A 25,038-nucleotide genomic window follows, 5' to 3' on the forward strand; every position below is an offset into this window, starting at 1 on the left:
GAATCAGGCGTCCCTCCTATGGTTCCTAGCGGCCACCCATCCGTGACATCACATGGAGGTGGGGTTTCAGTGAGTGGGCACTGCTAAAGGATGAGGAGCAGACAACGGTGGGAATTTGAATCCCAGCCCCTAGGACTTCAGGGGGACCTTGGAAAGGAGCCAGGCATGTTGGTATAATGACGATATTAGCTGATGTACACATGCCATAAACATGACAAAAGCACATATGCGTTTGTCTTGTGATGGGCCTTTGGCACATGTTATTAGTGTAAAATAGCGCATTGGTGACAGGTTCCCTTTAAGCCTGTATACAGCAAATAGATAAAGACAGGAGGCTTAATTTTAACTTCTAACAAACCCATAGAATATTTCACTTGATGTTACAGCTCTGTCAAAAGAAAAGTCTATCTGTGTCTGTAAAGAGTTAAGTAGGTAGAAACTTTATCAGCTTCTCCTTATCTATTAGCTGTCAGTGTGAGCACTAGAGGGAAAACAGGAGGACCGGAGTAAAAACAGGAAAAATATTTTTTATAGCAATAAACTATATTACAAACATGTATCTATGAATCTGGCCACTGTTACTTTTAATGGTCAAATTGTACTAATTGCATCATTGCTTTCATTCCACATGGATCAAACTTTTTGCATAAAATTCAGTGTTTCACTCCATTCATAATATCATAAATCTAAGGACCCATTATGATTATAGATGATCTTCACGGAGATCAGAGACTATGCAGAATAGATCATAGCTTGCACCTTGGTATGGCTCATCACCTTGCAGAATGCTGTATAGGGATATATCACACGTGTGTAGCATAGCTCATATTGGACAATTAAAACATTGGGGCACATTTACTAAGGGCTTTGCGCCTGTTTTCTGACGGACTTCTGTTCTACTGGTCTGATAGTCTGAGCCCCCTCCCTCCATATATCTACTGCTCCTAAAACATTTCAAATGGGGAGAAATTGATGAAAAATTGCTTCTGCTTTTGTGGGTTCTGTATTTACGGTTTTCAAACAACAGGAAATCTCCTGTTCGGTAGGTTCCACTACACATTCTGTCATAAAGAGAGGCAAAACTAGCACAGCAGCCCCTTCTTTTCTTCACTATTAATATCAGAACGACCAATAAAGTCTATGACGTAATGGAAAGCCCAGATGGAAGTGTGAACAGGGACCAAGAGTGCCCTGTTCATCGTTCTTAGTGCGTTCTTACTACGTTTTGCATGTTTACCATGAGTTAGGCTGGTTTAAGCAGCTCTGAAGGTGTTAGTACTGCTGCTTATTCTTTTAGAAATTAAGAAAATCGGATTCAAGCCAGCATGCATGGTAAACAGGTAAAAATACACTAAGAGCCCACTATGTGACTGCACTCTATGAGATAAACGCTCCCACACTGGTTTATGGACAATGACCCTCCGTAGTAGAGGGGCCAAACTTTCATTCAGAGACTCTAGGCCAGTGATGGCGAACCTTTTAGAGGCCGAGTGCCCAAACTACAACAAAGACCCGCTTATTTATCGCAGAAATTTATTTAACACAGAAATTTAATTAGTGATATATACTCCCTTCTCTGTCACAGCTTTCATTCATATCAGCACCCTGAGGACTCCAATAAAGCAGAAAATGGGAGAAACTTGGATGATCATTGTAGCTTCGCTCCAGGGTCCCATAAACAGGAAGAATTGTCAGGGCCGGAGCAGAAGCTCTAATGATAATCCAGATCTGTCCACACCTTCCCACTCCTCCAGTGGTCCCAGGTAGCGCTGTCACTTTAAAATAGCTCTGTGCACAGCAAGTCCTGGGCTGTCTGGGACTGCAGGAAGATACCTGGACTCATCTCTGGTGATGGCCTGAGTGCCCACAGAAAGGGCTCTGAGTGCCACCTCTGGCTCCCGTGCCATAGGTTCGCCACCACTGCTCTAGGCTGTGTTCAAATAAATTTTATATTCATTTCCGCCATGTCGCCACAAAAAGAGACATTTTATGGAAGACTGACATATTAAGGTCAATGGAGTTGTTCTTCGGTAAAATGGCCCTCTGCCCAGGATCACGGGGACGTGTTACAGGAGCGCCAAATTGGCGAATCATCCCGCCCTGTCTGGGTAGGGTGGACGATTCTTGCAACGCATGCGCAGTGAAACTCCAGGCCGATCCCTCAGTGGGCGAACATGACGTCATCGTCAGTCAACCGCCGGCAGGAGAGGAGGAGCCTGGGAGCGTCACCGCCGGCCTTCGCCATGGCTGCCATATTGGATGGGAAGTGATTCTCATTCCTCCGCCCACTGAGCTTGGTGGCGCACGGAGCGGCCCTGTGGCGTGGCGGCTGCGGTGCTGGTAGCCGCCTCACTGTGTCGTGCGCGTCACCCGGTCCCCGCCCGTCTAGTTCTTCTTGCCGGACACACGCCCCGGGCGTGAGGCGGAGGAGAAAGCGGACAAGATGGCCGACCCGGCAGAGTGCAGCATCAAAGTAATGTGCCGCTTCAGGCCCCTGAACGACTCTGAGGTGGTGAGAGGAGACAAGTACGTGCCCAAGTTCCAGGCGGAGGACACGGTGGTGATCGCGGTGAGTGCGGGGCAGAGCTGTCACCTCATCCTCCATGGGTACCATCCCTGGGGACCGCCATGACTGGCAGGAGATGGGAGCTGCCCCTCTGTGTGGCTGCATCTTGTGCGCCCCCTGTGGCTGGTGTGTTTAGGGCAGTGCCCATGTTGAGGCATCTGCCTGTCAGCTGCCCCCTGACTCTTAATAAAGTGATCTTCCCAGCATCTCTCTTGTTCTCTATCCTATACAAATTTGGGGCCCCCAGTGATGACCTTTAGTGGGTCCCTTAGGTGGATGCAGAAGATAAAGGTGCTGCCCCTTATGGCACAGGACAAGAGAAGACTTTGTCATTAGTGGGAGACAAACTACTGGGAAACTTTTTTGGCTTCTGATTTTTGTTTGGGGTGGGGAGTTCACTCGATGTTTCCCCCAATCACATAGTAGTATATGAGGCCAGGTGTTCAGCATCTAGGACCCCACTGTTATGAGTCAGACCTCTATGGTTAGGAGAGGTGTCATGTGGGATCCCTTCCATTGTGATACTTGCTGGGGGTTGATACCTACTACCCTGCCATTCTGAAAATTGGGCCTTGGAGTTCCCCACTAGTTACCCCCGTCCACATAGGAGTAGCTGCTCACTGTCAACATCTAGGACCCTGCGATTGTAATGCAGACTCCTTTCCTGTGGCTATAAGGGTCATATGTGGGACCCACTTCTATTTTGAATCCTAGTACCCTGCATTGATGACAAGTGGTTTCCCAGTAATTGCCCCCTATCCACATGGGAGTAGCGGATCACTTGGGGTCCATGTCTATGATTTTGCATATAATTCTGACCACCTTTTCCCTGTCCTGTGGAGAGAGATCCCACAGATCAGTCACTTTTAAGTTCTATATATATATATATATATATTAGTGTATATATTGCTGGCTTGATGATGCATGTGTAAGGCCCATCATTTTGCCGATCAGGAGACAGGAAAAGCTGGGTGCTTTGATACAAGATGGTATCCATAGTTTATTAGTTATGTCTCTTGTGGTGGATAATGCACTTGGCATTTGAGACTCCTGTTGTGTCATCATATAGAAGCCTCCTCCCCCTGTCCTCTCAGATGACATTAAATGGGGCCATGATGCTGGCCAGGCTATGACCAAGATGAGACCTGATGTGCCCTATTAGAGGCATCAAACCTCAACTTTGTCTTGTCTGATTTTGGACATGGTCAGGTGTGTTTGTAAGTAAGCAGCCATGTTTTTTTAACTCCTAGCCAGCCCCTTTAAGGTCTCTTCTGTTCCCCACTCTATCGCAAGAATATTCTATCAAGGATCAGAAAACCCCTTTAAAGAAAATTGGTAAGATTGATGAATCCAATGATTTTGTATATACTTGGGGGTAGCTGTGATGTGGCAGACAGTAGCCAGTGCCGGGAGCCCACCCGCCTTCAATACTAAGACCATTCGAATTATGAATTTGTGAAGCCTTGGCAGCAATTTTTTCAGTGTATTATAAAGAATATATTCATCCAATATAATAGAAGCGCACAAAGCAGCAGATGACATTGCAGATTTGGTTAAATTCTTTATCTTCCTCTGCTTTTTTTTTTCCCCCCACAAAGGAGATTGTCTGCTCTTAGGGAAGAACAGATTGTGCTTGATCTGGCAAAGACCAGGGAGGCCCCGGGCCCAGATGTTCCCTGCTTATGGGCGCTGTGTAATGAGAATCTGTAGGATCCAGTATCTGAGTGATCAGACAGTGTCTGTAACATACAATTATGTGTCTGTAGGAAGCTTCTATCATTATACATGTAATCCATATAAAACAGGCGCACTGACAGGCCTCTGTATCAGCCGTGTCTGCTGGATGTGACTTCATTGTTGTTGTTGGAGGCCGTGTACAGCCGCTGCCACCTGTGGGATTTTACCATCCCTCCTGTATTCTCTGTAATACCTGGGTGTGATCAACTTTGTTAGTCATCTCTCTCTCATCTCGCTCATTATTGTGGAGTCACTGCTCCAATAGGAGGATGATCTGTGATGTCCTAGAGCTGATGGCTTAAATGGGTTGTCCAGTCTTGTGTAAATTAAGCTTAATCATTGTCTCCTAATGGTCTCTGTGCTGCCGCTGAATGGAATCTTTGTTTGTAGACCTATCTCATCTATGATGTGTAGCATTCCCCATCAGTTTTACTTGACATCTGTAGGCTGAGCTGTGACAACTTCATGCACTTGACTGCTGCAACCCACCTGTGGTTGCTAAAAGTTGGACATCTATAGTAGAATATAGCGCCACTAAAATCTGAGAATCTAAAGTCCTTTACCTGCAGATGGCGTGCAGTGCAGATTTGACAGAATATGTTCTGTGGACTTGCAAAAGCTTTTAGTTTTTGCAATTTAGGGGAAATTCTTAACAAAATCCCCTGTCAAATCTGTGTTTTGAAATGCAAATTCTGTATATAACATGTGCAGACCTGTTGCCTAGAAGTGTCACACAAGGGTTAAAATGGGTGACTGTAGTCAGTCCAGAGACTGTGCAGTGCCCGGATTCACAGACTCGCCGAGAGGATCATGCAAAGTCCTATCGCCCTCACTGAACTTTACCATTAATTACACTTTGCTACTGTTCTGCGTGGTAGAAGGGACTGACCATGTTTTGTGCTGGTAAGGCAACTCTGCTCCATTCATCTTTGCCGCTGAATTGCAATGCCGGCAGAAATCGTGGTCAGGTGTGGTGCCGTGGCGCTCTGGACAACCCTCTTTAAGCCAAACATTTATCGGCATGTTTATAATACTTAGCTTAATGTATTAAGATTTGACAGATGTAAGTTATTTTGATGTGTTCACCTCGGATCACACTCTCAACATGTACAGGCTTTAATGTCTGACCCGAACACTGGGGAACCAGTACTGCACACAGTGTGTCAGGTCAGTTCTGCTTGTCATCTGTCTGGCTGGTTGTTCCAGGCAGAACATACTTCCAGGCCGCATGTACATCCCCATAGTCGGCAATAGCGGCACGGCGGGGATGTGTGGCACCGATCCGGGCCGCACACCGCAAGAAGATAGAGCAGGTTCTATCTTTTGGCGTGTGTGCAGCCGTGAGCCGTTGTTTTCTATGGAGGGAGGAGGGGTCGCCTCCTCCTCCTCTCCAGTACATGGCAGCCTTATTTAGGCTACATTCACACGGACGTATGAAAACGGCCGTATCCATACCGTACTGTTTTTTTGCGGATTACATACGGACACATTCATTTCAATGGACAATAGGTCTAACCATTTATATTGCCGTTGTTAACTCCGTACCGTACCGTATACTCGCCGTATAAAAATTTAGAGCATGTCCTATTTTCTCCCGTATTTCAGTTCCGTATGCCCTAGAAGTCTGAGGACGTATAAAATCCGGGTTACATACGTGCTGCATACGGATGAAAAATGTCATGTATATACGGTGCGTAATTACGGGACTGGAGAAATCATATGTCCGCGTGAATGTAATTTTTGCAATGTGAACCTACCCCTGAGTGGGGTTAAGGAAGTAAGTTTTGGCTATATACAGTTCTCCTACAATGCGCTATGCCCGGTTTATGCTCAGTGTGATCCTCAGTCACACTGTAGACAAAGCCTGAGAAACTCCTTTATTGTGTGGTAATGTTAGCTGAGGAGTCCCCTGGGATTGTCCAGACCTTCCATGGATCGATGTTGCTTCTCATTCACTGGTGCTCTAGGTTGGTGAAAGCGTGGAACAAAACTGATCCACGTTCCTGAACTTTAGGACCTTGCATATTATTCAGTACTTTAGTCACTTGGGGTAAGACCTGCTGGCAGGTTCCCTCTAAGATGTTTGGATGGTGAAAGGCTGTACTTGCAGTACTCCATACGATTTTATGGATAATACATCACTTTGGCCTATTTCTAGCTCAGTGTCTGGGTTTACCCCGCAGTAACCTAATGTCTGTCCACAGCAATCACGCCTCTCAATGGGAAGTGCGCAGCAATTTGTCCCGTGCTGTGTCTCTATTTAATCACTGCCTGCAGTACTTGTGGCTGGGCCAGCAGCCGAAATACACTTGTACTCTGGATGTACCTTTACTGCAGTGCGGGGAGCTGTAATGTCTGCAAGGCTTTATCTTCTGCCGGCCAAAGTGTCTCCTAATGTGTCCCATGCTGACCCAAAGCTTAGACTTTCCGATAAATTTGTCAGATTATAAGTCCGTCTTTACAGACTTTTGTGGAAACTTGGACAAATCCCACAGATGGAAGAGAGATTTGCCAAGATGCAAATGTATTTGAATAGTCATCTCTCTCTTAAAGGTGAACTTTATGATTTTTTTTTCTTTTTTTCCTATTCTCCTCCTGCGGAATGGGTAGATATCTTCCATGTGGAAAAGTCTACGTAATAAATGCCTCCCTTCTCGAGTTTTTCATGGGATCTCGTGGAACAAGAAAATCTGTAATTCCATGTCTTTATTACTTATGAATATGCTTATTAAGTACAAGATAAGTACATGCCTAAAGAACCTAAGTTGAATTTGTATGTAAGTTGGAACTAATATACTTTAGAATTATAAATCCTGACAAAAATTCTTTTTGTCCATGTGACAACTGGATTTTCAAAATTTGGTGCTGTCATGGAAACAAGAATGATCAATATGGCTTCATTACAGACACCTTACAGCTGATCACTGCAGCCTGGGACTATAGTAACATCCAGAGACTTCACCAGAGGTCACTGTGGGCAAAGAGGTCAGTCTGTAACTAGGGGTCGTCTATAAGTCGGATGTCCTCATGTCGGGGACAACCTGTATATGCAAAATAGATTCATATAGTTAAGCAGTCTTGGCCTTTGAAAGTTTTTTTTCTTCAATTAAACGTAGCTTTTTTTAAAAATTTTAATTTAATTTAATTTTTTCAAACCATCTCCCTGAAGTAGTTTTTGCTTTCCGGTATTTATTCCTGTTAATAGCACTATTAAAGCTTAACCAAACTCTTAACAAGAAATTATAAATGAAAAGTGCAGATGATAACAGTAAACCTTATAATATATTATAGAAATCTGTTCCTGTATTAAGCAGTTTGTGTAAATCAGTTTTCTATCCTGTATCCACTGATGGCTGAGAGATAAAGGAACCTGATAAAGCGTCTAATGACTCAACACCTGACTTCACACAGTCCTGGGAAAATGTAATCTCTTTAGAGAGCTGAATCGGCAAGGAAAATATTCTATAGGTATGGGAAGAGTTAATCATTAGCCTCCTTGTCTGTCTGAAGTGGACAAACCTCAAAAGGCTTTCAGATACACTGCTCACTACATGAGAAGGAAGAAAAAAAGGCAGCTTTTACTTAGAGGCTGCTTTATGTGAATTAAATCTACCGCTTGTAGCTAGTCTTGAAATGTCTTTGTATTTTGTGTAATTAGTGTTTTAAAAATATGCAAATTGGTCAGTGGCTACTGTGTACATCCCTGTAGCTGCTTTTTGCTCATTGTGTAACTGATTATGTACATCTCCCCTTCCCCTGCCGCAAACTAGTGCTGTACGCCAACTTGGGAATTCCCACGCATGGGCTTGAATGTAGATACTGGATGTACAGATTGAATGGGGAGGGAGGAGGGGATGCAAGAGGCGTCCAAAATTAGTTACACCTGGTGACCGCAGCCTCATTGCTAATTGTGTGTGTTTGTTTGGTCCGTTTTTGGTGTGTTTTTAAACACGGTGAAAAAACAAAAGTGCGTTTTTTAACGGACTGTTTTATGAGGACCCCCCCCCCCCCCCATAATCCTCTCCCCAGCCCCTTTCTCCCCAGCCAGTGTTTAAAAAAAAAAAATGTATGTGCGGTAAATTGATTTATACCGATCCGACCTCTTACTAAATAAGAGGACGGATTCTCGTATCTTGTGTCTGGGCAATCGGTCTTATTCATAAGGGGGGCGGCCGACACACCCGCAGCGCGCCCCTGTCAGTGGGGATCTGTAGGAGAAGCCGGCAGCATTGCATATATTGCTTAACCGCGCAAAGGTTAAAAACTACATACAAGCAATAGATTTCCTTTAATAAGGTGCATCACACAGTACACTGTTATCACATGCTGTATTCATTTCTGAAATTAAAAAAAAAATAATAAAAAATTGCTACTAAAGTGTAATTACACTGCAAAAATAACTGAGTTAGCCCACTGTTACATCCGCTATCCTATGGAGATGATATCTATTAGTTATGTCCTACAAATCTCTCTAGTTCTAGGAGTATCTTCTGTACCCGGCAGTGACAAGTTACCTTGAGTGAGTCCTCTAATCTCTGCTAGCTGTACATATAGTCTGAGCAAGCCGTAACGGAGGTCATGTTGGTTATACCTGCTTGTAGGAGGACTAGCTATCACAACTCTGTGCCCTTCTGTGAATGTTACCCCCCTACCTGAGCACTGTAGTAAGTGCAGAGCACTAAAGGACAACCCGTCTTCGTGAAAGGATTCGCTGATCAGAAGATGCATACGCGGGTGGACACAATTGTTGGTACCCTTGTTTAATGAAAGAAAAACCCATAGTGGTCACAGAAATGACTTGAATCTGCCATTTATTTTTATAGCAATTTTATTTTTACTTTTGTCAGACATTGCTTTTCATCCATGCTTCAAGAGACTTAAAAAAAAAACAAAATGAAACCGGCTTGGGACACCAACAATTTTGTCCACGTCTGTATGTTCTTTACATGTTTGTGTTTTTGATCTGTAGCTAACCTACTTGTATACAATGGTATAGTCCAAGGCCTTTCACTGTGTAAGATTATTACAGATGGGGGACATTATGGCATTTGGTAGCCGGAGGGTCTGATGAGCTGCAGCACAAGGAGATGGATTACATATGTCTGTCTATGGAGGACCTCCTAGCGCTGGACCTGTCACTGCTGCTATTTCTTGTAATGTCCTTTCAGTACTTCTGTCAGTATATTATTGGCCTTACAACCTCTTGTTGCGGTTCTGTAAGGCCCAGGTTCTGGGCTTGTGATACTTGTATACCATTGTGTACACCCATGTCTCTGGGGGGAGGCCCTCTTACTACGTTCAGGCGCTAGGTTTTTATATCCGCAGAACACCATGTTATAAACTTGTGGTGTTGTGATGTTACTTATTTCCTTTCTCGACAGGGACATCATTTGACAAACAAAAAAATAGGTTTTTGTATACACAGATCTGTATGAGACTTGCTTTAGGGTATGGTCACACGTTTACACATCGAAAGTTGCATTCGAATCGCGCTGTGGACTCCACAAAAACGATCCTGTCTCACTGTGGTTTCGGCGCGTGAAATGGCACAGAGATCATTTGGGCAAAAAAAATAATATATAATTGGCGGAATTTGCACGTTTTTATACCTGCTTTTTGCTTATTAACCTTGTGTAAATACAAAAGGTAAAGGGGTAGTCCAGTTTTGGCAAAAAAAAAATATACTTTCTCTATCACATCCTCATTGTTTTTTCTAGATCTCACAGGAACATGGCTTGTTATATCCCTGGTCATGTGAGGTCACACAGGTGCACGGCTCGTTATGTATCCGAGTAATCAGAGCTGGGAGGTATAAGGCGTCCACCTGTGTGACATCACATAACCAGGGACAGGTGTTTATCCACAGGAAGTAAATGAGGAACCTTCATATAGAATGACAAATCTGAGATCTAGGAAACCGCGAGGAGTTGATACAGAAATGATATTGGAAAATTGTATAACTTTTCATTATATAAATAATAAGTTTCAGTATTTGCTGAAACTTATTAACCCCTTGACCAAAATTGTGCCTTCATAATTTACGATGCTGTAACCCCCACTTGTCACCATAGAAGGCTTTTCATTTCCCCAATTATCTAAGAATGATCTAGTTGGAGTGGCTTTTATACACATGTGCTTCTTCATTTAACCCTTTAAAGTTCTTTTCCGAAGGGTTGAAACCCACGGCTGCCTCTGTTGTGCTGTGGTTCAGCTCAAGTGTAGTAGAATGTGCCCCTTTAAAGGGGCACATTGCCCAAAATATCTCATTAATGTATATTGTGGACATTGGTTGTTATTTCTGGTGCTGTCCCGTCTCTTCCTATATGCATGAATAGCTTGTCCTCGGTTTCCCGTCACTATGTCTCTGTTTACTTCCTGCATTAGATATTTATCAGCTCCTCCTATTAGAATGTCTTCTGGGGTGGATTATCTTTGCTGGGTAGTAACGTGGAAGGCTGTCTGTTTTATATAGTCATTTCTCCTAAGGTAAGGGAGTGTCCTGTGATTGTGACAGCTCAACACTGACTAAGCAAGTCTGAGGGATGAGTGCCCCCGGCCGGGGCTATGGGAGCGAGGGATGCTGTCCCCGCTCTGCCATCCTCTTCTCCCAGTGTAATTGTAGGAATCTTTTCTGCAGCATCGTGCAGTGTTATGGTTCTATGTGAGTAAAGTTGGACAATTCAAGGTGTTTCAAGGTAAATGGGTGCATAATGATACCTGAAATTTGGTGATTAGCCACCTGTTTCTTCAATGGTGAGGAATCCATTGTCTAATAAAAACAGATCCCTATGGCGGGTATCAAGTAATGTTCTTTAAAAGAACGAAATTCTCAATAAAGAAGGGTCTTGGCACACTAACACAATTATCAGCGCACACTTCATAAGGAGCAAGAGAATGAGCAATGTAACCCTAGCAGCCACATCTACTTCCATCAGTCCTCAGGGATTGTCACTGGAGGGAAATCTCAGTAAATTAGTCCGTGCCGCCATCCAGAGGACCTGCCCAGACATGAACAACATGTATCTGCTCCCCTGTCACATTAAATGTATGACCAGCTCCACAGTGCCACTATTTGCTACATATAATTAGTCCAATAACCCTGTGGGCCGGGCCCATTTATCACCAGGGTCAGATTTATTTATTGATTTGTTGCCAGGGACTGATTGGGAGATTCAAGGTTAATTGCCTTACCAGGTACCTACAACAATCCACTTGTCTATATAATGCTTGTATAACCCTTATTGGTGCCCTTATGGTAAAAAAAAACACCATTCCTGTAGCCCTCCATTATAGCGCCTTTTATGAACCACCAATCGGACGCTCACCTTTGCTCATTCCCCTGCATCGAGTCTCATCTTTGCAGCAGCTGTGTAAGGCTTTGAATCCTTCCTCCGACATCAATGGTGGAGTTCCCCCAACTGCTGCATTAAAGGGGTTGTCCACTTTCACCAAGTAATCAATAGTCTGTGTAATATCACATGACCATCAACAGATTTCTGTCCATTGGAAGTAAACATAGACGCTTCCTTTAGCTGGACACGAAGCAGAGGTCTAGAAAACAGTGAGGATTTGAGAGAAAGTGTATGGGGAAAGTTGGAGAACTTTCCATTACACAAACAATATACATTATTAGCTGGAAGTGCACAACCCCTTTAACAAATACTGTTATACATGCATAAAATGTCAAGCACTCCCATTAGATTCCCTTTTTGATGAGTTATGGAGGGGGGGGGGGGGTTGCATACATTTTATTTGTGTTGCAGAATACAGACTGGAGTATGAGGGTCCCTGATCATACACTTGACACACATGACACTTTTTCCTGTCGTATTGTATGGAATGCAACTATGGGGGTGCGCTGAGGCTGATGAATGCCATCTGGTTTGTTTGTCATGTGGTGCAGGGTACATTCAAATCATATTTATGCAATAAAATTTTTTTATGCAATGTTTTCCAAGGTGGAATAAACAAAACCAGGCCTCTTTTAGCTACCTTGTAAGGTATGGCTATAAGTCACAACACATCTGCACAGCAGCCTTAGGGTACATTCACACAGCGGTATGCTCTATCTTTTTGCGGTGTGCGGCCCGGATCGGTGCCACACATGTGTGGCACCGCATCTGCGCCGCTATTGCCGTCTATAGGGACGTACATGCGGCCGCAAATTTGCGGCCGCATGTACGTCCCCGCAGACGGCCATGTGAATGTGCCCTTAATTGTCAGTCTCCATAAGGAGGACCTTTACTTCCTGACCCTAGTCACAAACCTCTCACTCAGCCAAACCAGTTCCCTACACTGCACTGAGGAGACCCAATCGGGTGGAAACAGCGCTGTCTACAGTTGGAATTCTCTGCCTTTTGGAATAGATATACTGGTTTGGCTTTAATCCCGCATCATGTCATTAGGCTTCTTGTAGGTCATGCTTGATGTCAAAGGCTCTGCCTTATAAGGTAACTAAGAGGCGTGGTTTTCCTTATCCCACCTTGAAAAACTTTGTATATTTTCCCAGAATCCCCCTAGTGGACCATCAATGGCTAGAAGACTCTACACCTTAATTGTCAGTCTCTGTAAGGAGAACTTTTACTTCTGGGAGGATTTTCTAATGGATGATTTTGTGACTTATGTTGTTTTCACCCACACGTCATAGATGGCAAGAAACCTATAGCAACTCTTGTCACACAGCGATGTCACTTCTTTATTGGGTTATTGTGCATGTTGCTTGTTTGGTTTGGAGTTATTGGATGATATCGCATACACATCAGTGGAGCTCGGTCGGATGGATGAAGTGCGGCTTTGTTAGACGCCTGGCGAGGCTTCATCTCCTGGGTGTCGGGAGTGAACATGGGTTCACCCGGGAGGCATAGTTTTCTCATCTTCAGCACAGAGGCAGCTTTATATAGTCATTGACTTCTCTGGGGTTTAGCAGTAATCATTCCACATTATATAACTCTTTATTTTTCTATTAACCTAATGTTTTCTATTAATCTCTTCCAATAATTGAGGCTGCATCTAGGTGGTCTTCACCTGCAAAGAACCTTCCCACTACAGTCTCCAGATCAGCCACTGGGACAAATCTGGAGACTTTCTAGTCTAAAGTGTTTCCCCCAGGGAAAGGGATAATAGAGGAAAAAATACATGCTTGCCCCGTTCTGCTGCTTCTGCCTGGCCACTTCAATCATGGATTTTCAGCTCCTTTGTTTAGGGGACTTCACTTTTATGTCATCCTTTGGGTAACCATTGGATAAAGTTGTGTTTACATGCATCAGAACAGATGAGAAGAAGTGAACATGTGAATACACCCTGACACATCCCCTCCCTATGCTCCCAGGTAAAGTGGTGTTTCTGTTTCAGCAAATGTTATTGTTTGTTTGTTGAAAAGCTAAACAATTTTTAAATAAACATCCTGTATCTATTCCTCACGCTTTTCTAGATCTCTGCTTGCTGTCATTGTATATGAAGCATTACGTACTTCCAGTGGACAGAAATCTCTCTGTGGTCACACAGGTGCACAGATTGTTAGTATCACAGCTACCTTTTAGAATGACAGCAAGCAGAGATCTAGAAATCCAAGAGGATTTCATACAGAAAGTATATTTGGAAAACATAACTTATCATTATACAAACGATGGATAATGCCTGTGCAAACAGAGCCTCGGCTGTAACATTGGGGTGAGCGGTTGTTGTAGGTGAGAGGGGCATTATCAGGGTTGTCATGTGAGTATTCTATGTGTAGAAGAAGTTGTCTCATTGCTACTTGTAGCATTTTGGTGGTTCTGAGATGGGCAATGGTTTATTCTGTGCAGATGACTCTGTAATGTCATTTTTCTGCTTCTCATCTTGTTCCTGTGATCCGGCGCCTGTACTTTTCTAGAATGTGAAGCATCTGTCACATGCTTGAGCTTTATATAATGACTGGATGTGTAATTATAGGCCACCATTTGTCTATGGAGATAATTACTCGGCTTCCCCTATATGGTCTAGTGCTGTGGAGAATAACTTGCCACATAATTTAAATGAGATTTCATGGATGAATCGACCCTTGGCATAACCTTCTAGAATATGAATGGCACATCAAAGGCAGAGGAAGGGACAACTACTCACACTGCTGTGTTCTTAATTCTCTGCATTGTGCTCTGAGTAAAAGCTGCAGTAGAATCTGCCAAATCATTCAAATCAGAAGCCCATGTACTTTGGAGCAACTGAACGGAGGTGTAAGAGTCCATTCACATCAGTTATTTCATCAGTTCTTTTGAAGATGAAAATGAAAGATTTACCCACCCTGATCTTTTGGTGGCATTATAAGGTGTAAATTGATCATTCGAGAACAGCAGTGTGGTAACATACCCCAGCTACAATCCTGGAATACAAGTCCTGTTATACTAATAACCTATACATAGGTAATTTCTGTTCTCGGAGATCTGGCTTGGTGGTCTGTGTGCTAGCTGTTGTCTCAATGACTAGCATACAGCCCCATGTATTTCTATATGCTTCAATCTATGCTACCCCTCCATTATTCATAGGAAGCTCTGCCCCCGGGTCACACAGACGGTGAAAAATAGAGCATGCGCACTTGTATGGCGGGTGTATGCTCGATGCCATTCCTACAGAACCAAACCAGTATATCTATTCCTAAAAGATATTACCTTCCCAGAATCTCCAGTGGGGCTTGCATGGTCTTTAAATCTCCATGTTCCTGCAAAGGTGACCTTTAATGGCAAATTCTCCTTCTCAGGGAATTTTGGTTTCTTCCCTGACAAACATCAGTAGAAAAATATAAAAAAGCTTCTCAAAAAAAAAAAGCTTCTCAAATCCAATTCATTAGATTCCTGGACCACGATGTGGCCAGATTTCACAGTGAACACCATGTCAAAATGGGACTCCTGCCATCATAGTTGATCCCAAATCCTAATTTCTTGGTTTCCCCCACTATTTGATAGTAAAGCTATTGCCATGGAAAGGGGTATGTGCAGATACCGGTATCCAGCAGTTGTGTGCAAGATGCGGATGCTGTTGTGCTCTACTTTTACCATCTATTATACAGGTTCATTAGGTTTGTCTGTCTGAGCTTTTCCTGTATCTTGTCTATTTGTACTACTGATCCTATTGTATGCCTGTACATTTACATCCAATTCTTCTTTTTTCTCTTCAGTCCAAGCCTTACGTCTTCGACCGTGTGTTCCAGTCTAACACAAGCCAAGAACAAGTTTACAATGCGTGCGCAAAAGCGATTGTTAAAGGTAAAGATGTTTACAGATAAGCGTCACAGCGCAAATCACGTTAAAAATATGATCTTCGGTATACAATCAGCGCGTGGGTGGGATGCAAGAGGTTCTCTAGATGAATTTGTATGTAATTCAGAGCAAGTAAATTTTATAATTGTAACCCAGGCCAAAAATGTCTCTCCAGTTGTCTGACAATTGGATTTAAAACACTTTTAAGTTTTCATAAGAACAAGAACAAACTTTTGTACACGTTTGTATATGACTTTGACTGCATCTGATTCTACCCTAATAGATTGAGCCCCGAAGACTAAGCATTAGTCCATGATGATACTTCTATACCTGAATACTTTATCTCTAATTACTGAGCTCTACACAAATTCTTACACAGTCATCATAAAAAGAAGCTACATAAGACATGGGTTTCCTTTTGTTTTTCCAGATGTACTCGAAGGCTACAACGGTACAATATTTGCGTATGGACAGACCTCATCTGGAAAGACGCACACTATGGAGGTAACTCTATTTCACTTTACTGCCACATAGATCTGAGCTGTTACAGTGCTGATAACAATGTTTGTGTTTCTTTTCAGGGGAAGTTGCATGATCCAGATGGAATGGGAATTATTCCCAGGATTGTTCAAGATATTTTTAACTACATTTACTCCATGGATGAGAACCTGGAATTTCATATAAAGGTATAAAAGTGTGATTAGTGGGTGCCCATTGGAAGGCGCTTTGTAATTTGTGTCCTTTTATAATGATTTATAATGCAGTGGGTGTGGAGTGTGACCTGTCACTTAAAGGGAGGGCCGATGTTATGGTTAGAGGTTTTCCAATATCCACCAGATGGGGGATAATCATTAGATCAACAGAATGGTGGCCCCTTTTATTTCCTAGTGCATGTAGCAAAGATGGACAAACATTGTATTTTGTCATTGTATCAAACATCTTCTGCAAACCCATAAGGAATGAATGGCACAGGAGCACAAACCCTTGAGCTTCCATTTGTTTCAGATTCCCTTCAAATTGTAGATCCAGGCACTGGTATCTTCGTATATTATCCATGACCTCCTGACTCAACTTGTACAATCATGCTAATGAGCCAGAACCGCTCTGGGCGGTGTTGCCCTCCATGCTCTGTCTTCACAGGATGCTACACTGTCAGCCCCCCCACTCCTGGCTCTAATCTCACTGCACTCACTGCAAGATTCAGCACACAATGGAAGGGGGTAAAGTGCTCCTGCACAGTGTAACACCCTGTGAAGCTAAAGCATAGAGAAGATTGGGTAAAACCCCCCAGGTTACTTTTGAGCTCATTTGTATAATTTTACAAATTGATTTTAGATGGCTCCAGGGCATGGATAACAAATATAAGCCACAGCCACGGTGCCTGGATCTAGGAGTAAGTGCCTCTGGTTTATCAAAATGGTTTTTGATGGTAGATTTCTTTTAATAAAGTGTGTACAACTATAGCTTGGGTCTATCTGCCCCTGACACTGGTGCAGGAATCCTCTTCTGCAGAGGCAGTCATGGATTTAATGTGTCAGAGATTGGATTTTCTGAGCTGGACACGCACATTATAAATGTCTAGAGGGAGTTGTCCATTCATGCTGCCTCCATGTACTGTACATAATTGCAGGACTTGTATTGTTGCATTTCTTTGCAGCTTCTCTTCAAATTTTGTGTTTTCCTAGAATCTGCAGTGTATTTTCTTTTCTTTAGGTGTCATATTTTGAAATCTATTTGGACAAGATAAGAGATTTACTTGATGGTAAGAGAAACCTTCGGTTATATAACATTTTTACTATTTTTGATGCATTAGCAAGATGCAGTGGTCTAAAGTATGGTTATGCTTCGGCCAAATCTTTGTGTATTAAATCTGTTATGGGGACGTAAAGTTTATGCGTAGCCAGTGGGCACCCGCAGCCAGACCTGTAGAGGAGCGCCCTCATGGGGTAGTACTGTCTCCACCATGGAAGGGCCACTATAAAGGTGTGGACCTTTTAATATACACAATAGCTATTTGACCGCCCTCCTAGACAATTTGGTTGTCCATAGATCCAACAATCATCACATCATTTGTCAGTCTGTTCAGCGTTCGTTGTACTTTAGTTCTGATCAAGTGACAAGAGAAATAATGACACGTGTAAGAGGCTTGAATGCTTCAAGTTTAATGGTCTGCGCAGAACATTTTCTTTCCCCTGCTCCAAAACTGTCAGACGTGTTTTACCTCAGAAGCCAAGACCTGTCACGTTACCGTCTGTACACAAGCCCCGCAACTATAACTGTATCCACACGTTACAGCTGATGCCTCCATTTATGTATTTCAGTGTCAAAAACAAATCTTTCTGTCCATGAAGACAAGAATAGAGTGCCGTATGTAAAGGTGGGTGTAATGATGGATGGACGGCTCTAGTTTTTTCTTGTTGTTGTTGTTGTTTGATTGTTAAATTAACCTTGCAATTTTTTTTTTTTTTCTTTTTATAGGGTTGTACTGAACGTTTTGTATGTAGTCCTGAAGAGGTTATGGATACTATAGATGAAGGAAAATCAAACAGACATGTAGCTGTGACTAGTACGTACTTATATATTATACAGAACCATGTTTTAAGCAGCTGTCGTCTTAAAGGGGTTTTCCCACGAAGCCAAGTTAGGCCCTATCTTGCTGATCAGTGGGGGTCTTGGTGCCGAGATACCCACAGATTGCGAAAACCAGCGGTCCGACTAACCTCCCACCACCACTCCTCAGACTAATGGAGCAGAGGGCCGCCCATGACCATTCTGCTCCATTAATCTCTGGAGCTGACGGAAATTGCTGAGTGCCGCACCGATCTCCGTGAGCTCCATAGAGATTAATGGAGCAGAACAGTCATGCACGGCCGTCTGCTCCATTAGTCTGATGGAGGGGCGAGGGGTCAGATGGACCCCTCATTTTTGCGATCTTTTGGATGGTGTCTCTGCACTGAGACCCCGCACTGATCCGCAAGTTAGGCCCTATCCCATGGATGAGGCCTAATTTATCTTCGTGGGAAACTTAATGTGCTCCGATACAGGAGTTGAATATTTCGCCTAAAGGTCTGTATGCCTACTAGTTAGATTTGCACAAATAAAGTAACATTTAGCCTCCAGGGTACTAGAAAGACCACTTCAGACACCTAAGGAATCTAGTGTATTCACAGAGTGCTGTCTGGTCTCTTGCTGCGGTGACTCTCTTATTGTTCTTTCATGCCACTGCTGGGCCTGGGGGATAATTACACCCAGGCAGGAGAAAAGGCTAATATATGTACACAGCATTGAAATTCTGCTCCTAACACATTTCACAGCCCATAGTATCAGTACAGAGGAGTAACGTGCCTAGGTACCTTCACCAGACCTTCAGCTACCTGCCTGCTTTACTCTCTTGTGCCTATAGTCGCTGAAGCCAAAAAAAGGTTGGGGGACTGATGGCTTATAATGCAAATCTCCAGCAGTAAGGGGATTTGTCACTTAAGACTTGAGTCTGTACAATATGGGTGACCTTCTTGGGGTCTATTTACCCTATCAAAGTGGATAATTAGTATCAGTGCTACTCAGTCTTGATTGTATTACATTTGCCTTGCAGACATGAATGAACACAGTTCCAGAAGTCACAGCATTTTTTTAATAAACGTCAAGCAAGAAAATACACAGACGGAGCAAAAGCTGAGTGGTAAACTTTACCTGGTGGACTTGGCAGGTAGTGAAAAGGTGAGCAGAGCTGATTCTCTTGGTCCTTTTTTTTTTTTTCTTTTCTTACCTTGAGATTGATGAGCAGTCTGTGGACGATGGACCCTAGATGTATGTAAGCCACCATTCGTACTGGTAAACTAGATTATCAGATGCTGAATGGTTTCTAATAAAATCTGCGAGGTGTGACAGACATCCTTGGGTAACACAGTTTTAGGCTGGGTTTTTGTATATGCTCAGTGTACATATTGACATTTACCGGTGGACAGAGGAGTAGTTGTTGCCTCCATCTGACCACTAGACGTTGCATCCGATGAAAAAGGCATGATGGAAAGACTGAGCAAGCTGCGCCTTTCCTTCCATCTAAGCGACGTATGTGCTCAGCAGGGGCAATAGAAGTCTATGGGGAGCAGATGTAGCTTTTCCTTCCCTCCCACCAGGCTCGCTGAGCTCTGCAAAAGGAAGGACACCAGTGGTGTCACTGTCAATATAAGGCGGGGTTTGTCTCGATTGGCGCACACAAGTATTCACATGCCATTGTGCACTCCTCCCCCGCTGTTTGCTTCTTGCTAACACCATATAGTACTAGCCGGACAGAAGGCCTCTCCTGTGGCCACATCAACACTTGTGTAGCCTTGAAAACTGGGTCTAATGGAGATGGCACAATGTTGGGATGGCTCCATCACGTTCCTAATGGCCTCTTTGCTATGTATGGTTGTATGTGAACTATTTTTGGAGTGGACACCTTAATGTTGTTCTTTTAGTAGATATTTGCAGAGGTTACAGTAATGTTGCTCCCTTGTTCCCTATTGCTGTGTGATGAAGGTGTAATTTACTTCTTAGGTTACTGATCTGAGCAGGTGAATAACTGGGATACCTTACACCATTTCTTTTGTAACTCTATCCTGCACCTCCGCAGATAGTAAATACAACAAAGCTTTTTTTGCCTGAAGGAAACCTGTCATATGTACACATACGCCTTTACACTTTAAAAAGGAGCTGTCACCTCCTTTGACATGTGTGTATTGGGTGTACGCTTGGATTTCACTGGAAATAACAGCTCCGGAGCCAAATGTTGTCCAGTTCACTGTACTGTTTCCAATGTGTAAGGCCCCATGCACACAACTGCATTGGGGCTAGTGACCGGGTCGCACAATGTGGTCCCCATGATCTTTGTTACAAATTACAAAGTTGATATATGGAGAATTGAAGGTCGTCCTCGCCAAACCGGTCTCTTCAATTGGGCGCCTGGTACTCCATAGAAAGGGGCTGCTGACTCCAGACTTTGGTATTGTGAGGTAGTGAAACGTGATGTCTTGTATGCCCACATGCAAGATAATTGATGTAATGAGTCTAGTGTCAACTTCCATTCACCATCTATCGTCTTGGTGATCTACATCCCCGAAGTTGCTTAATTTCGATGTACAGATACCATGTACTAAGCTGATAGGCGCTCAGTGGTGAGGCTGTTATTCCTTTCTTAGGAAAATTTAGAATGTTATCTTGTCAAGCTGATGTTCTCTGATATCTGACTGCCGATGTGTTAGCATTTTTCTAACCAACTTTTGTCCCCCCCCCCCTTTGTTTCAGGTTAGCAAAACTGGAGCTGAAGGTGCAGTGTTAGACGAAGCAAAAAACATTAATAAGTCCTTGTCATCTCTTGGCAATGTCATCTCAGCCCTAGCAGAAGGCAGTGTAAGTAGCACAATGGCCTATTCCAATAGCATGTATACAAGACATACAATGAATTGTGTGTGGATTATGGTATTGACACACATAGTTATGTTCTGTGTGATTGGCAATTGAACAGGTGAGACAGTGTCGAACCATGACTGCAATTTTGTTATGCATTTTCTTTGATTCACATTTTCGGCTTGTAATGGGCGCTTTGCTCTTTCATACAGGTTTATATTCCCTATCGTGATAGTAAAATGACCAGAATTCTCCAGGATTCCCTGGGAGGAAATTGCAGAACCACTATTGTAATTTGCTGTTCACCGTCCTCTTATAATGAAGCTGAGTCCAAGTCTACTCTTCTGTTTGGGCAAAGGTTGGTCATAGAAGTTTTTTTTTTTTTTAACTTGTAGAGAAGACGACGGTGGCTTTTTGTAATGTTAGAAAATGTATAGAATTACTATTGGAATTAAAGGTAACCTGTCAGCAGAAATGACTACCACCAGGATGATGGATTAACAAAGTACACAAACATGCTGGTGTTTGCCCCCTCTGGCAGAATCTGCTCTCCTTTCATCTGCATTATGTCCTTGTTGTTACAAATAAGGCTTTACAAATTACGCAAATGGGTGACCTGGGGGACTCCAGGCTCCATTGGTGTTAATGGTGCCCTGATACCCACAGGCTCATTTGCATGGTATTCAAAGCCTTATTTTTACCAAAAGGGCATAAGCCGCTAATAGAGGGGAACCTGTAAGAGGGAAAATACACCACCATGTCAGTGTGCTTGGCTTACAATACTTTATCCTGACGGTATATTTCCTTTAATAAACCACTTCCATGATGTTGTTGAGCAGCCTTACACCTTTCAGATTGTTTCTTTCATGTCCCAGTGTGGTGGCATCATCCAGTATATCAAATTTTTCAGCAGACGTCAACAGGAGGAGATCTCGGCACTGAATGTGAGGAGAGCTCGACTTTAGTGCTAGACTCTCCAACCATGACTTTCTACAACCAATTTTCATCTCGCTTCACAGTTGAATTTCTTAATTATACCAACACACTGGGGCATGAAAGACTTGATTGGGAAGGTGTCGATCTGCTTGACGACATATTTCTAGTGGATTATCAGCTTATTTTCTGCTGGCCGAACTTTTTCTATGCCAGCACCACCCACCAGTAATTGGACTTCAGGGGGTGGGGGGCTGATTAGGAGACAACCCCCATGCATGCTCCCAATGGCTTTGACAGTATGAATGTTTTGTAAAGTCTATCTTCTATATTATTTATACAGGATCAAAGTTTCACATCCTTTGAAAGTGTTCAGATGCCTGTGTAGCTAATGGCGGACAATGAAATCTTAAAGATTTTTATTTCTTCTTTTGTTAGAGCGAAGACCATCAAGAACACAGTGTGTGTTAATGTGGAGCTGACTGCCGAGCAGTGGAAGAAGAAATACGAGAAAGAAAAGGAGAAATGCAAGACTTTGAGGAATACAGTGCAGTGGCTGGAGAATGAGCTCGCTCGCTGGCGTAAAGGTGCGTTGTCAGCCATATGCTGGTGGGCCTCGCTTTGTAGGTGCACAATGTAGGTCTTGTAGGTGTCAACTTGTTCTGTCTTGCAGGTGAAACTGTACCAGTAGAGGAGCAGTTTGATAAGGAAAAGGCCAACATGGACGCCTTTGTGGTGGATAATGTGGTAGCCAATGACAAACCCGCTGTCACTCTTGCTGCTAATTTTACGGACGCTGAGAGGAGGAAATGTGAAGATGAGGTCACTAAACTGTACAAACAGCTGGACGACAAGGTATGGACAATTGTCCGTTTTCATAGATCCCGGTTAATCAGTGCCAGTTACTATACACAGCCCAGGCTACATCTGTGATATTTTACAATCAACAAGCAAAATGTGCAGCTCCATTATTGCCATTGAGAATTCCATTATTATAGAATGGGATCTGTTAGGATTTACTGGAGGAGGAAACAGCTCCCCAATGGCTTATAATAGTACAGCTGTGGGTAGAAAATTGATGCCTATAAAAAAATGTCACCTGCATTGATGGGTGTTTAAAATTAATGGTTTTAAAATATTTGAATATGTCCCTTCACATAAGATTAGCATAAGCAGGATTACTCAGATTAGGAATTCTCATGGAGTAAGGGAAGCATGGTGGCTGAGTGGGTAGCACTTCTGCCTTGTAGTGCTGGAGTCCTGGGTTCGAGTCCCACCCAGGTCAACATCTGCAAAGAGATGTTTCTATGTTCTCTCCATGTTTGTGTGGGTTTCATCCGGGTTCTCCAGTTTTCTCCCACACTCCAAAACATACTGGTAGGTTGATTTGGCAATCTCCATTGGGGATCGGGACCAATTCAGCAAGCTCTATATAGCGCACACAGATTACGCAGCGCTGCACAAAGAATTATTATTATGCATATATTATTATTAGAGCATATTGGAAAGAGACGCTTCAAGTCGTCTTCTGTACATAAGCATGAAATCCTTTATTTCCCTATGCCACTTGGAATGGAAGCAGTCCAGTCTTTATGCTCATTATGTTGGTGATTTATCTTATTGGCATCTATTTTGCATAGCCAGTTTAAGGCTACCTGCACACATGGTCAGAATCTGCTGTGAAAAGCTGCCTTGTTCCTCAGTTTTTCATCAGTCAGTCATCCCTGATCCGCATAAACTATATTATATGTGTGATCCATGAAAAGTGTTCTGCTCTTCGTAGAAGAAATGCTCTTATTTTTTTGGACCGAATGACTGATCCATTAGAAAGAATGGCATGCGTGCAAATGTTGGGTTATTTTCTCTTTTCTATTATAAACTCTGCCACCTTTTTATTTTTGCATGTAATAAATTTATCCTGTTTCGTTAGGATGAAGAGATCAATCAGCAGAGTCAGCTGGTAGAAAAACTCAAACAGCAAATGCTGGATCAAGAAGAGGTGAGCTCTAAGTGTACAGATTAAGTATCTAACTCTAGCCCTCTAAAAGGCTGTTTTAAAAGTGCAAATTTTACTTTGATATTGCAGTAGAATTTAAGGTTTGCAGCAATTTTTTTTTTCCGTTAAGAGATCAACATATTTGTGGTTTTCCTGTGATTTCCAAAATGTCAAAACAGCACTCTATATCAAACTTTGCTTTGTATGAGTTTGGTATTTGATAATTTCCTTATCTAATTTACAACTGAGCTGTACTCAAACTATACACCTGCTAAATACAGACTCTCCTTAGCAATACTCCAATTGTTTTTGTTTATCTTAGTTTATTTCAGGTTATAATATTTTGTGTAACTTTAGTCCTTTAAAAACCTGCTTTTTACATCGCTTTAATGTGTTTTTCATAACTTTCAGCTATTGGCTTCCACCAGACGGGACCAGGATAACATGCAAGCGGAGTTAAATCGCTTGCAGGCTGAAAATGATGCCTCTAAAGAAGAAGTTAAGGAGGTTCTCCAAGCCTTGGAAGAGTTGGCTGTCAACTATGATCAGAAATCCCAGGAGGTGGAGGACAAGGCAAAAGAGTACGAGATCCTGAGTGAAGAGCTCAGCCAGAAATCGGTGAGGCACAGGCGGGTGTCTGTATGGAAAATGGCCTGTTATAGGGGGTCATTGGCTTCTAACATATGACCATTTATAAGAATTGCAAAATAGTGTTTTGTGAAAATTTCTATTCATAGATTGCCCCCCCCCCCCCCTCCTTTTATCTAGGTGATTTTGTCCAGTATAGATTCTGAACTCCAGAAACTGAAAGAAATGACCAACCATCAGAAGAAAAGAGCTACCGAGATGATGACTTCTCTACTGAAGGACCTTGCAGAGATTGGCATAGCCGTAGGCAACAACGACTCTAAGGTAATTTGTTCATTTTGTTTGTTTGGGTTTTTTTCAATATGGTTTGTTCTGTGTTTACACAAAGTACAGAGTTTTGCATTATTGATGACAAATAGACGCTCAGACTGTGATAATGCTCTTCTACTGGAAATGTCCATATAGATTTGTAACCCCAGAGAATGGAGATGTTTGATCATCACTGTGATGTGTGGGTTTGCATCTGCTTTTATTTCAAAATAATGCTTAATAAAAGGGAAGTTCTGTATGCTTTAGGTTATCAGTGCAGCAAAAATAAG

At 42.9% G+C, this 25,038-nt stretch overlaps 1 protein-coding gene across 1 annotated transcript in view; it reads left to right on the top strand.

Moving 5' to 3' along the window:
* The first annotated feature begins 2,182 nt into the window (after positions 1 to 2,182).
* The window catches only part of KIF5B (kinesin family member 5B), a 30,884-nt gene continuing 8,028 nt past the window's right edge, over positions 2,183 to 25,038 (top strand). Inside the window, exons 1-15 of the mRNA XM_072154047.1 lie at positions 2,183 to 2,569; positions 15,453 to 15,540; positions 15,965 to 16,038; positions 16,116 to 16,220; positions 17,248 to 17,296; positions 17,856 to 17,911; positions 18,013 to 18,100; positions 19,127 to 19,251; positions 20,821 to 20,925; positions 21,135 to 21,280; positions 22,294 to 22,442; positions 22,529 to 22,710; positions 23,786 to 23,854; positions 24,263 to 24,469; positions 24,620 to 24,763. Of these exons, the coding sequence (XP_072010148.1) occupies positions 2,444 to 2,569; positions 15,453 to 15,540; positions 15,965 to 16,038; positions 16,116 to 16,220; positions 17,248 to 17,296; positions 17,856 to 17,911; positions 18,013 to 18,100; positions 19,127 to 19,251; positions 20,821 to 20,925; positions 21,135 to 21,280; positions 22,294 to 22,442; positions 22,529 to 22,710; positions 23,786 to 23,854; positions 24,263 to 24,469; positions 24,620 to 24,763 (1,713 nt within the window). The 5' untranslated portion in view covers positions 2,183 to 2,443. The remainder of the gene's footprint in view (positions 2,570 to 15,452; positions 15,541 to 15,964; positions 16,039 to 16,115; positions 16,221 to 17,247; positions 17,297 to 17,855; positions 17,912 to 18,012; positions 18,101 to 19,126; positions 19,252 to 20,820; positions 20,926 to 21,134; positions 21,281 to 22,293; positions 22,443 to 22,528; positions 22,711 to 23,785; positions 23,855 to 24,262; positions 24,470 to 24,619; positions 24,764 to 25,038) is intronic.

Source organism: Engystomops pustulosus, chromosome 5 (assembly GCF_040894005.1).
Source record: "Engystomops pustulosus chromosome 5, aEngPut4.maternal, whole genome shotgun sequence".
Taxonomy (NCBI): Eukaryota; Metazoa; Chordata; class Amphibia; order Anura; family Leptodactylidae; genus Engystomops; species Engystomops pustulosus.